The sequence below is a fragment of the Otolemur garnettii genome, unplaced genomic scaffold, assembly GCF_000181295.1.
Source record: "Otolemur garnettii isolate 467f Iridium unplaced genomic scaffold, OtoGar3 scaffold00161, whole genome shotgun sequence".
Classification (NCBI taxonomy): Eukaryota; Metazoa; Chordata; class Mammalia; order Primates; family Galagidae; genus Otolemur; species Otolemur garnettii.
Genome location: NW_003852556.1, coordinates 442,508 through 453,392, shown reverse-complemented (window position 1 = coordinate 453,392; position 10,885 = coordinate 442,508). Strand labels below are relative to the sequence as shown.

The following is a 10,885-nucleotide window of genomic DNA, read 5'->3' as shown; positions in this document are numbered from 1 at the left end:
TAGCTGGGACCACAGGTGCCTGCCACAATGCCTGGCTATTTTGGTTATAGCCATCATTGTTTGACAGGCCCAGTCTGGATTCAAACCTGCCAGCTCAGGTGTATGTGTCTGGTGCCTTAGTTACTTGAGCCACAGGTGCCTAGCCATGTGCTCTGTTTTTAACTGGGTATTTTTTTTTTTCAGCTGTGTTTAGTGAACAGTTACTGTATCTTTATGTTCTGAAACTTCCTTCTGGTTTTTTGTGTAGTTTTTAGCTCTTTGCTGATGTCCTCAGGCCTGGGTCTAGGTCCCTTGGTGTGCTGTCTGTGCCATTGCGGCTGCTCTTGGGTCATTGGCAAGTGTCTTGCCCCACATGCCTGGCACTGCAGCCTTGGTTCTCGAGGTGACTTGCTTGTCTGCTTGTAGCTGGCTGGACGTTTTGTACTGAACACTGCTGAGAACACCTGGGCTCCGTGTGGCCTCCTAGGGGAGGGGGACTGTGGATGGGTCTGCAGAGACCCCCAGTGAGGGTCTCTCCCCTAACAGTGTGGCCCTGGGGGCCAGGGTAGGGGGTGCCATCTATACAGTGGGGCAGTGTGATCTTGTACGTGATTTGCATGTGTGTTTGCTGATTTGTTCTGGGTCGTGTCCAACCCTGAACTCGCTCTGAAGCCCCTGGTCTGCCACTGCCAGGTGTGGCACCACTGCCAGGTGTGGCACCACTGTCAGGTGTGGCTTCACTGCCAGGTGTGGCACCACTGCCAGGTGTGGCTTCACTGCCAGGTGTGGCACCACTGTCAGGTGTGGCACCACTGTCAGGTGTGGCTTCACTGCCAGGTGTGGTACCACTGTCAGGTGTGGCACCACTGCCAGGTGTGGCTTCACTGTCAGGTGTGGCACCACTGCCAGGTGTGGCTTCACTGCCAGGTGTGGCTTCACTACCAGGTGTGGCATCACTGCAAGATGTGGCTTCACTACCAGGTGTGGCACCAATGTCAGGTGTGGCACCACTGCAAGATGTGGCACCACTGCCAGGTGTGGCATCACTGCCAGGTGTGGCACCACTGTCAGTTATGGCATCACTGCCTCATGGCATCATTTCTCTATGCTGGACACATGTGCCCAGCTGAGCACACCCTTGGTCTTCTCTGGTGTCGTCCAATATGTCCTGCCTCTCGGGTAATGTCTTGAGGCCTACCTGAAGCAGGTTGGGCTGGGCAACTGCCCAGCATGTCCTCCCACAGCTTAGGACCTGGGTTCCCAGCCAGGACCTGTCTGGACTACAGCGAGGGCACCCAGCTGGTGGCAGTGTGTGCCCAGGGCACCTCTTCTCAGCTTGTGTGCCTGTTTCCTGGTGGCTATTGGTGCCCTTAATCCCTGCCTGGAGTTGGACCTTTGGGTGAGGGTGCCAGCAAGGTCGGCCTCACCATGGCCATATTTTGGAGGTTATAGGCAAGTACCAGACAGGCTATGGACTCAGAATCAAGGGCCTGGGCCGTGCTGGTTGGCTACCTTGCCTCTGGACAGGGAGCTTGCAGCCAGGGGGCTGACTGTGCCCCCGCCCCCATGTGGGGAGGGGCTCTTCCCCAGGCCTCTTGACACAGCGGTGCTGTCACTCTGTGGTGTGGTTTGTGGTCTCGGCACTTTCTGCCCACACACAGTGTGTCCTGTCACCGCGTGTCTCCTCAGCACTGTCAGCTGGCTTTCTTCTTGGCTCTGAGTCCTTTTCTTTTTTTTGGTAGACACAGAGTCTCACTTTGTCGCCTCACTTTGTAGAGTGTTGTGGCGTCACAGCTCACAGCAACCTCCAGCTTTTGCACTTAGGTGATTCTCTTGCTTCAGCCTCCTGAGTAGCTGGGACTACAGGCGCCTGCCACAACACATGGCTTTTTTTGTTGTTGCAGTTTGGCTGGGGCCAAGTTTGAACCTGCCACCCTCGGTACATGGGGCCAGCACCCTACTCACTGGGCCACAAGTGCTGCCCTCTGAGTCCTTTTTCAACTAAGATTGTTCCTTTGCATTTCTTTGGTTATTGTGAAAAGGACTGATTTTTGTCTCTTTCTTGGGTTGTTGCTGATACAAAGGGAAGCTATTGATAGAGTAAGTTTTCCTATGGTTTTCACAAGGGCAGGTAATTGTGAGCCTGTGTCTTTCTGCTCCTTGTCTAGTGGAGCTGGGCCACAGGCAGCTCCTGAGAGCTCATCTGGCACTGTGGTGCGACCTTTGCGGGTAGCTTTGGTTGAGTCCCTGCAGCAGTGCAGCCTCCCACACATGTGTGGGGCCTTATGTGTTGGTGAGGCTGGTTGGAGTCTTGTTGCGTGGCAGCCTTTTTAGACTTTCGTGTCACTGTTGTAGTTTTAAAACCTCTGCTCTCGCACCCTTTTCTGGGCCCCCAGTTTGGTATTTCCTGTGTCTGCGCTGAGGGCACCTTGTTTCAGTGGCCTGATTTGTAAATGCAGCTTTACTGGGACACAGCATGATCCCGCAGGACAGAGCTGTGCAGCAACCTGGTTTAGCTACAGGCCCCTGCACTCCCACCTCACCCCTCCTCTGCTGGGTTGGGGCCAGGCAGCTCTCTGGGCCCCTACCCATCCTGAGATCCCGCTCCTGAAGCCACTGCCATGGGTCAGGACTAAGGACGAGAGCAGGGAGGATGCAGACAGCCTCCCTGGAGGGAGACCCCAGCACATCGCCAGCTGTTCAGAGGCCAGTGCAGGTGGGCCTCTGTTGAGGCCACCACCCTCCAGAGTCAGCCGCAGGAGGTTAGCATTGCCGTTCTGCAGATTGTGAGCACAAGAAGTGTCAGTGGTGGTTTGTTTTCTAGTTGCCTTGATGGAAAGGAGAGCTTGCCCTTCCTTTGTGATTTTGACACACTTCGTGTTGTGAAATAGTTACTTTCTGTGTTATTAAAACTCACCATGGGGTGAGCCAGTGGCACCCAAAGGCGTTTACAAGCAGTCACAGGAACCTGCTGCATGGTTTCTGTTTGGGTCAATTTCTGGTCATGTAGATCTTGTATTCCTAATTGAAAATCAAGGTTGAAAATATAGACTTAATTATTCCATGATTTAATCATTGAATATACTTATCTGTCAGCTCTGGTCGAAGATGGGCTTTAGAGGCAGTGTGGCAGCAGAAACCACACCTCAAGTTGTGGACCCCTCCAGGGTGATGGCATGAGGTCTAGAGAGGATTTCTGTTGTTTCAGCTGCGGGTATGTGCTCCTTGCGCCTGATGGGAAAGGCTGGCCTCCAACACGCAGACGTCCAGGCCCAGGGTGGCGGGTACTGCTGGGAAAGCTGCCCCCGTGTTGCCCACCTCTGTCCTCAGTCCCAGATGGGTGCTGTGGCCAGGACCAGGTGCCTGTGGGCTCATGGGCACATGATCAGTGGAATTAGCAGCTGAGCTGCTGGTTTTAAAATGCTCCTTTATCCACCTCTCGCTGCTTTTTGGAGTGCAGCAGACACACAGGTAATGAGCCCCAGTGAGAGGAGCCTGGGTGGTCCTGGCAAGGGTGGGGCCTGTGGTGAGCTGTGGCTGGGCCAAACGTGCTCCCGCCACACCTGACCATCAGAGATCAGCATCCTTCTCTCTGGCTGACTAGTGGTCATTGTTTCCTGGTCCGTGGCCTTGAAGGTACCCTTGAGCTTCATGCCAGGCCAGTGGGCTCACAGGATGGCTGCTGTGGGAAGCGCATGGCTGAGATGAGGACACAGTGCCCTTAGAAGAGTCCTGCAGGGGACCAGCAGGCGGCCCCAAGGACAGGCCAGTAGGTGAAATGTCTCCAATGGGACAGCAGGTGCAGGACATAGCCAGGCTGACGCTGAGACACGGCAGAGGCCAGAGACAGCCCAAGCACTTGAACCTACAGGTGGACGGCGTGGGAGTGGGTATGGAGCAGGGATGGTCACAGGTGGATGGCGTGGGAGTGGGCACTGGAGTGGGGAAGGTCACAGGTGGACAGTGGCAGTGGGCACGGGGTGGGGACGGTCACAGGTGGATGGTGTGGGAGTGGGCACTGGAGTGGGGAAGTCACAGGTGGACAGTGTGGGAGTGGGCACTGGGGTGGGGATGGTCACGGATGGTGTGGGAGTGGGCACTGGGGTGGGGATGGTCATAGGTGGACAGTGGGAGTGGGCATGGGGCGTGGACGGTCATAGCTGGACAGTGTGGAGTGGGCACTGGTGTGGGGATGGTCACAGGTGGATGGTGTGGGAGTGGGCACTGGGGTGTGGATGTGTGGGAGTGGGTATCAGGGTGGGGAGGGGCTCTACTCAGCTGGCTCAGTGGGGCTGTTGGGACCCTGACCTGGGGTCTGTACTGTGTGTGCTGTGGGGGAGCTAGCCTCTACTCTCCCTGGCCACCGCACACTTGTTTCACAGGCTTCCTACTCTGGTCTGGTGCTGCTGGAGGGTGGCCAGTGAGGCAGCATGTGCCCCCAGAGGGCCACCCGCCACAGGGTTGCCACAGGGAGCAGCTGGGGGCCTTGACCTGAGCAGCTGGTGAGCAGGCCTGATGCTGAGTAAGGAGGTGGCTGTCCCCGATGGCTACTACTGTCACACCCAAGGGCAAGTTTGTCCCAGTACAGATGCCAGAGTGGTATGGGCCTGAGCCCACAGATGTGCTGAGCTCTGGCCCAAGGTGTCCCCACATGGCTTAGACCTGTGACCAGGGAGCAGCAGTCACAGCCACAGTTGTGGAATCTGGGAGCTACATCTTAGCCTCCACTCTTGCCCACCTGGCTTATGCACCTGGTCTAACCCCTTCCCCCTCTATACCAGGTTACTCAGGTGGCCTGACCTCCTGGTGTTACCATTCTGGCTTCCTCTGCCTGGTATGAGCCACAGAGCGTACTCCCATGGCCTTAGCCTCTGGCCTTTACCACTCAGATTGCCCGCTGGCTTTAATCTGCTGGCCTTGCCCTCCAGGTCTGATCTGCCTGGCCATCACTGCTTCTGTACCTGGCTTCCACTCTAGTGGTGCTACTTGGCCTTAACTGCCTAGCATTTCCCATCTGGTCTTGTTAACTAACCACCTGTCTTTACCTATTTGGCCACCTGGCCCTGCCCAGCAGGTCTCAACCTCCCAGCCTTCACTTCCTGGCCTCCTGCTCCAGGCTGGATCTTGGTGCTGTCCTGCTGGGCAGCAGCTCACTAGGGTCCCCTGCACAGCCCTGCGTGACCTCTGGGCACTGCACACAGCCTTCTTTGTGCCAAGTGCACCTTGATCCTGTGGTACTGGTGCTTTGTCAGATATGGGGGCATTAAGTAGCCCTTCAGGTGCAGCGTGGAGCCCTGCCCCTGGCAGTTGTTCTGGATACTGCACCACAGGCAGACTGTCTTTGCCTGGCCCGGCCCTGCCCCAGGTAGCTCTCAGGAGCACGTGCTCAGTCCCTCCCAGTTGATCTTCCTTCACCTGCCTGACCATGAACCCCCGTGGTCCTTGGGAGCTCAGGGGCATGTGGGCAGCACTCCTCTCCTCCTCTTCTGTAGGAAAGTGGAGTTTTGAAGAAGTTCGGCAAATTGCCCCCATGGCCTTATGGGCTTTGAGTCTTGATTCCTCCCTTCCAGCATGGGGTCACAGTTTGTGACCACAACATCTGTGGAAGACACATTGGGAGTGTTAGGTGTGTTTATTTTTGTGTTCAGTGGAATCAGCTGCCCCCACCCTCTGTTCCAGTTCCACTGCCTGGGATCTGGGCATGTTGGCCTCATGTGTTCAAGTGTGCCACACACGTGCATTCTGGGCTACAGCCTGTTACTTCTGTCCTATGAATATGCCACTCCCAGAGGCTTTCCCTCTGACCCCTCTGTGCTCCTGCTGGGTGGTGGTTTGCCCCAGAGTCCTGGCCAGGGACTAATGCTTTGTGGAGGGCAGGAAGGGAATAAAAGGTTTTCACTGTCTTTTGGGAGAGGTAGAGTAAGGTTGGTGGGGTGGTAAGATGCCTCCTCCTCAGTGTGTTCGCCTATGTGACTGTTCTCTGTCACACGCGTGCTCTCTTTCCACTGTTGCCATGTGGATCCTGTGTCATACCTCCCAGTGGGCTGTAGTCTGGGGTGCAGGCAGTAGCCCCAGCATCCAGCCCCACGGCTCTCATCCAGGCTATAGGGCTGTTTTATGTTGTCTTTTAGAAGACTTTGATTGACTAGTTTGTTAACGACTTTAGCTGTCTACTGTCTTAGATGCTGTATTTATTATTATTGTTATTACTCTCTGCAGGCCGGTTTAATAGAAGCCAACGGAGAACTAAAGGTCTTCATAGACCAGAACCTTAGCCCTGGAAAAGGTAAGGGGGCCCATTCTGGAAATGTGAGTCTGTCCTTGAATGTAGGAATGTAATGTGTCTGTGGCTCTATGGACACTGAAGCCTTTGGCTCACTGTGAGACTCCCATGGGGGAGCCACATTTCTCTGCATACCTTGTGTGTGGACACAGGAACTGGGAACATGACACAGCCTGCATGGACTCCTGCAGCACTGTTCCTTTTGACTTCCAAGTTTACCATGTGCTATTTGCAAAAGTTTAGAAGATAAAAAATAATGTGAAGAAGTAAATAAAGATTGCTTGTCTTCCTTCTACCAGAACACCAAATGCCTGGCTCCCACAGGTATCCCGACTGGCCAGCCATACTGCTGCAAGGACTGTAGTGCACACCTCATGCAGCAGGGGCATCTTCCTGTGTCTGCATCTTGTATGTGTTCTGGTAGCTCCTAGAGCAATTGCTGTTCTGTGTGCTGAGAAATCCATGGGAGGGAGGAGGAGGGAAGGTTAAAGCCACATCCCTTTAGGAATCCTGTGGTTTGCATTTTGTTTTACTCCTCCAGGTGGCAGGGTGGGTGTGTTGAGAGGGCGAGCTCCTGCTCTCCTCGTCACTTCTGCACACAGGTGCCTGGTCAGCGGCCAGGTCCAAGGCATACTTCTTTGAAGTATCAATGTGGGATGCTCCGTCCCTGTGAAGCCGCTTAGGGCAGGCTGTCTATACAAAGATAAACTTTGGCAAAGCTCACTTTTTCCTGAGGAGAATATGCTACAGTGACCAGGCAAGACTATGGGTGTGTCTAGGCCATGATGTCCACCTAGTTTGTATGCCTTCCAGGCCTTGACACCTGAGGTGTTTGGTTTTAGGCTCTATTTAAGCTTTAGTTACCTGTGATGTGTCAAGTTACTCTCAGAAATGGTTGGCTATTTCTGCTCCTGACAGCACAGCTCCAGTAGGGGCCTCCTGCCTTTTGCTGTGATTGGAGGTATGAGTGGTGCCCAGGCTAGGGGTGGGGGCTCTGTAACCACCAAGCCCTGTGGGGCTCACTTGACACCTCCTCCAGACACGCCTGTGCCCTCCTCCAGGTTGTCCGTGCACAGGGCTGAGGGCTTAGCCTCATGGGTGCTGGCCAAGCCCTCCCCACCCCTTGGCATCAGGATCAAACTTGGAGCCCTCTGAGGATTGAATACTTGGAAGCTTTTAGCTTGATAATTTTTAGCCTTCACATATTCTTGAAGGAAATACTATTTCAGTGTAGCTAATTGAACATTTAAAATTTGCAGAAGTTTCTGGCATGACATTTTCTGTTCAAGTGAAGGAACAGGAATAATGAAAAAAATTTACAATTTTTTTTGCTTAGAAACGATGAGGCCTGTCCTCACGGTGCTCAGTTTATGCCTGTGCTATTGGAGACACCCAGGGAGCTCTGCTGTGCTGTGTGCCCTCTGTCCTCTGTTCTGACCAGCAGGCCTGTGCTTGAGTCCACACTGAGGTCAGCGTGAGCCAGAAGGTTGAGTTGGAAGGTTAGGACATAAAACTCCCTAGTGTTGGTGCACTGGGCCTCATGGTCTCTTTCTTCCCCTTTGCCTGTGCTGAGGGTGTCCCCACCACTGCTGTCTGTTATGGCTGCTCTGCTCCAGGCAAGCCCTGGGATTGTCAGCCTCTGAGGGCCTCTCCCTGCAGAACCTGCTGGCTCCCAGGGTCACTTATCTCAGGCTTTTGAATCAATGATGCATTCATGCCTTAAAGTTTGGAAGTTGGAGGAGGCGCACAGGAAAGTCACACTGCCTGAGCAGGTGCACAGAACTGAGGACTCGCCCTAACAAGCAGGACCTCGCATCCACTGCATGTGTGGGCACTGAGGTGACATTCTCAGCTGGGCCTCAGTCCTGCCTCCTCAGAAGTGAGGGCCACGTCCGCGCTACCCACTGCCCTGCCTCTGAGCCCTCTGGGGGGGCAACTACACAGGGAGGAGCGTTCTTAGGGTGTGGCCTGTGGTTGGGGGGCTGCTGAGCCCCAGCTCTACAGGGTGACTGGAAACGCTGTCAGTATCAGCGTGTGCTTAGGGCTGGAGGGCCCTGCCCCAGCACATGCGCCATGCTGCACTGGCCCCCCACTCTGCACTGAGCATGTCATCTTCGCTCACCATAACCAATGTCTGTGAGGTCCTAGGTCCTGGCTAGTGGAGCATCGCGTCCTGTGAGCTCAGAAAGCCCCTTTTCTCCCAGAGGAGCCATAGACCCCCAAGGAGCCCCTGATGTAGAACTTAGACAATAACTTTACTACAGTCATTTGAGTTGTGGCCATTTGAATTGCTATCGATTTTTTGCGAGTGGCAAGGTGTTGGTGTGGACAGCTGTGTGGGGATGTGTGCTGTGGCTTTTGGGCAGATGCGTAGCAGTGGAACCGTTGGTCACTGGACACTGGTGGAGGGTGCAGTTGCTCCACAAGCTCACCAGCGCTTTAACATTGTCAGGGTTTGGCGTTCTGCACCTTAGTTGCCCGCTTCACTCTTGCTCTGGTGCCCAGCAGACTGATGGGGTCTGTCTAGGCAGCTCTGCCTGAGCTACAGCTCTGGACACCACCCCCCCCCAGGCAGTCTTGCCCACTCTTACTGTGGTGGTCATCCTGCCTGTGTCCACAAGGAAGCCTGGCCTGGACACCACAGATGGCTATGTGCTGTGTGTCCCTTCTCAGTGGCTCCTGTGCACCTGGCTGGGTGGGAGTGACATGTTCCCCAGGGAGCAAACTGGGCTGCCTGGGAGCGTGATGAATGTGTGTGACGTCTGGAAGCTGGCATGCCCTTCCCTGATGCTGCTGTTTGTTTGTGACAGTCATCAGGACCCCTCCTGTCATGGTTTTACCAGCTGTACAATGCTGGTGTCACCTGAGTTCCGAGGAGCTCTTGCCCCCTCAGTTGATTATTAAAATAATTAATCTGTTTTCTGCCAGGAAGCTCTGAGGTTCCAGACTGTGGCTGGGGTGGCGCATGTTCTGTTCCCACGGCTTCTGCTCGCTCTGGGGCGCCCCGGTGTGTGGGCAGTTAGTCACGGCATTTTCTCCAAGGCTGGCTGAGGCAGGAGGATCACTGTGTCCCAAGTCGTCCTCTCTGAGGACATGTCTTCCTCTTCCATCATGTCAGTCTCCCGCTACCTCTGTGTCTCGTTGGGAATAGCATAGGGGGTGTCAGTAGTGTGGCTCCCAGGACTCCTGGTGGCCATCACCTCCCAGACATGCCCTGGCCTGGCTGAGCCCATGTGGTCTGCAGCCCATTGTGTCTGCAGCCCCTGGAGAGGAGACCCCAGTTGTTGGGAGACAGGGTGCAACTCTGCTTAACCCCTTCGATGCTGACCACTAGGGAGCTACGGGGAAAGCTGCCAGCGCTCTCCTGCTGTCCCTCCCTCTTTGACTGAAAGGACAAAGCTCAGCGTCTGTTTTCAGCCCAGGTGTCACTCTCCAAGCAGGGCTACTCCTGGAGCTCCAGTGGGCTCACGCGAGGTTGTGGACGTGATTGGCACAGTGCCATGAGCTCAGATCATTGTCTGCAGGTCTCAGGAGTGGGCCGGGCTCTGTGGGGTGGCCTGTGTCAGGGAGACTTGTCAGCACTGTTGGGAGCAAGTGTGCTGCGGCTGTCCCTCTGTGTCTGTGTGACTTGCATGTGCAGCCATGTCTTCTTAGTCTGAGCAGAATGTAGTGAGAGGGACATGGGTGGGTAAAAGGTATGGACAGGGCAGAACCTGAAGGCTCAAGCCTGTGGCCAGCCAGATCCAGCTGTGTTATCAGTAGAGTATTTCTAGCATGGTGATCAGACAGTAATTCTTAAAACGTTTGGCTTCAAAAATGTAAAGATGTTTAGTTCAAATTATTTTTGAGAAAACATTAAAACTTATGCTTTCATAATTTATCTTAAACCTTATGGATATTCATGGAATATGATTAGTAATTATAAAAATGTGACTATATCTAGAACCCTTTCTCTGTAAAAGGTAGTACATGAGAATCTTTTTATGTAGCCTTTGCAGATGGCTTCACAGTGCGCCTCCCAGTTTAAACCACATGATTTTGAGGGAGCAGGCTCGCAGGCCAGCACGACCTGCTGCAGCTGTACCGTTGGCTCCTCTGCCCCCCAAAGTAGCGCTGTGGTCTCATCAGGAAAATGTGCAAAACATTCTTTTTATCTTACTAGATTAAAATGAAAATGGAACACTATTGTGCCCATGAGATTGGCAGGTGACCACTGAGTTAACAGTAGGCAGAGGCCTGGGGCTGCAGTCCTACTGCTGTGGACTGGATTGAGCAGCCACCTGGGATTCCCGGGGCTGGGGGTACCCTGGCCATAGCTGTGTCCTAGGAACCTGCTCACCTGTGCAGTTCCAAGTGTAGCCAGCTCTTCAGACATCTCAGAGACCAAGTAAGTGCAGTGGTAGGCACGCACAGCATGTGCCTATCTGAGGTCTCAAGGTGCTGAGACAGCTCTTTTCCTTGGGCCCTGTGCCTGGAACAGAGCCCTGGACGTGTGAGTGTGAGTGGTGATCACAGGCTAGGTGGTGGGACAGGGCCTCCACAGCCTACAGTGTTAGCTCTGCTCCTGCCTCTTTCTGTAGGGAGTGCAGCCAGGGTGCTGTGGACTGGACAGTTTAGGGAATG

The 10,885-nt window shown here is 54.3% G+C and overlaps 1 protein-coding gene across 5 annotated transcripts in view; it reads left to right on the top strand.

Moving 5' to 3' along the window:
• The window catches only part of TFDP1 (transcription factor Dp-1), a 42,654-nt gene that overhangs the window by 12,743 nt on the left and 19,026 nt on the right, over nucleotides 1-10,885 (top strand). For all 5 annotated transcript variants that reach the window (XM_003799980.3, XM_023519203.1, XM_023519204.1 and 2 more), the window contains one exon: nucleotides 6,199-6,265. In XM_003799980.3, the coding sequence (XP_003800028.1) occupies nucleotides 6,199-6,265 (67 nt within the window). The remainder of the gene's footprint in view (nucleotides 1-6,198; nucleotides 6,266-10,885) is intronic.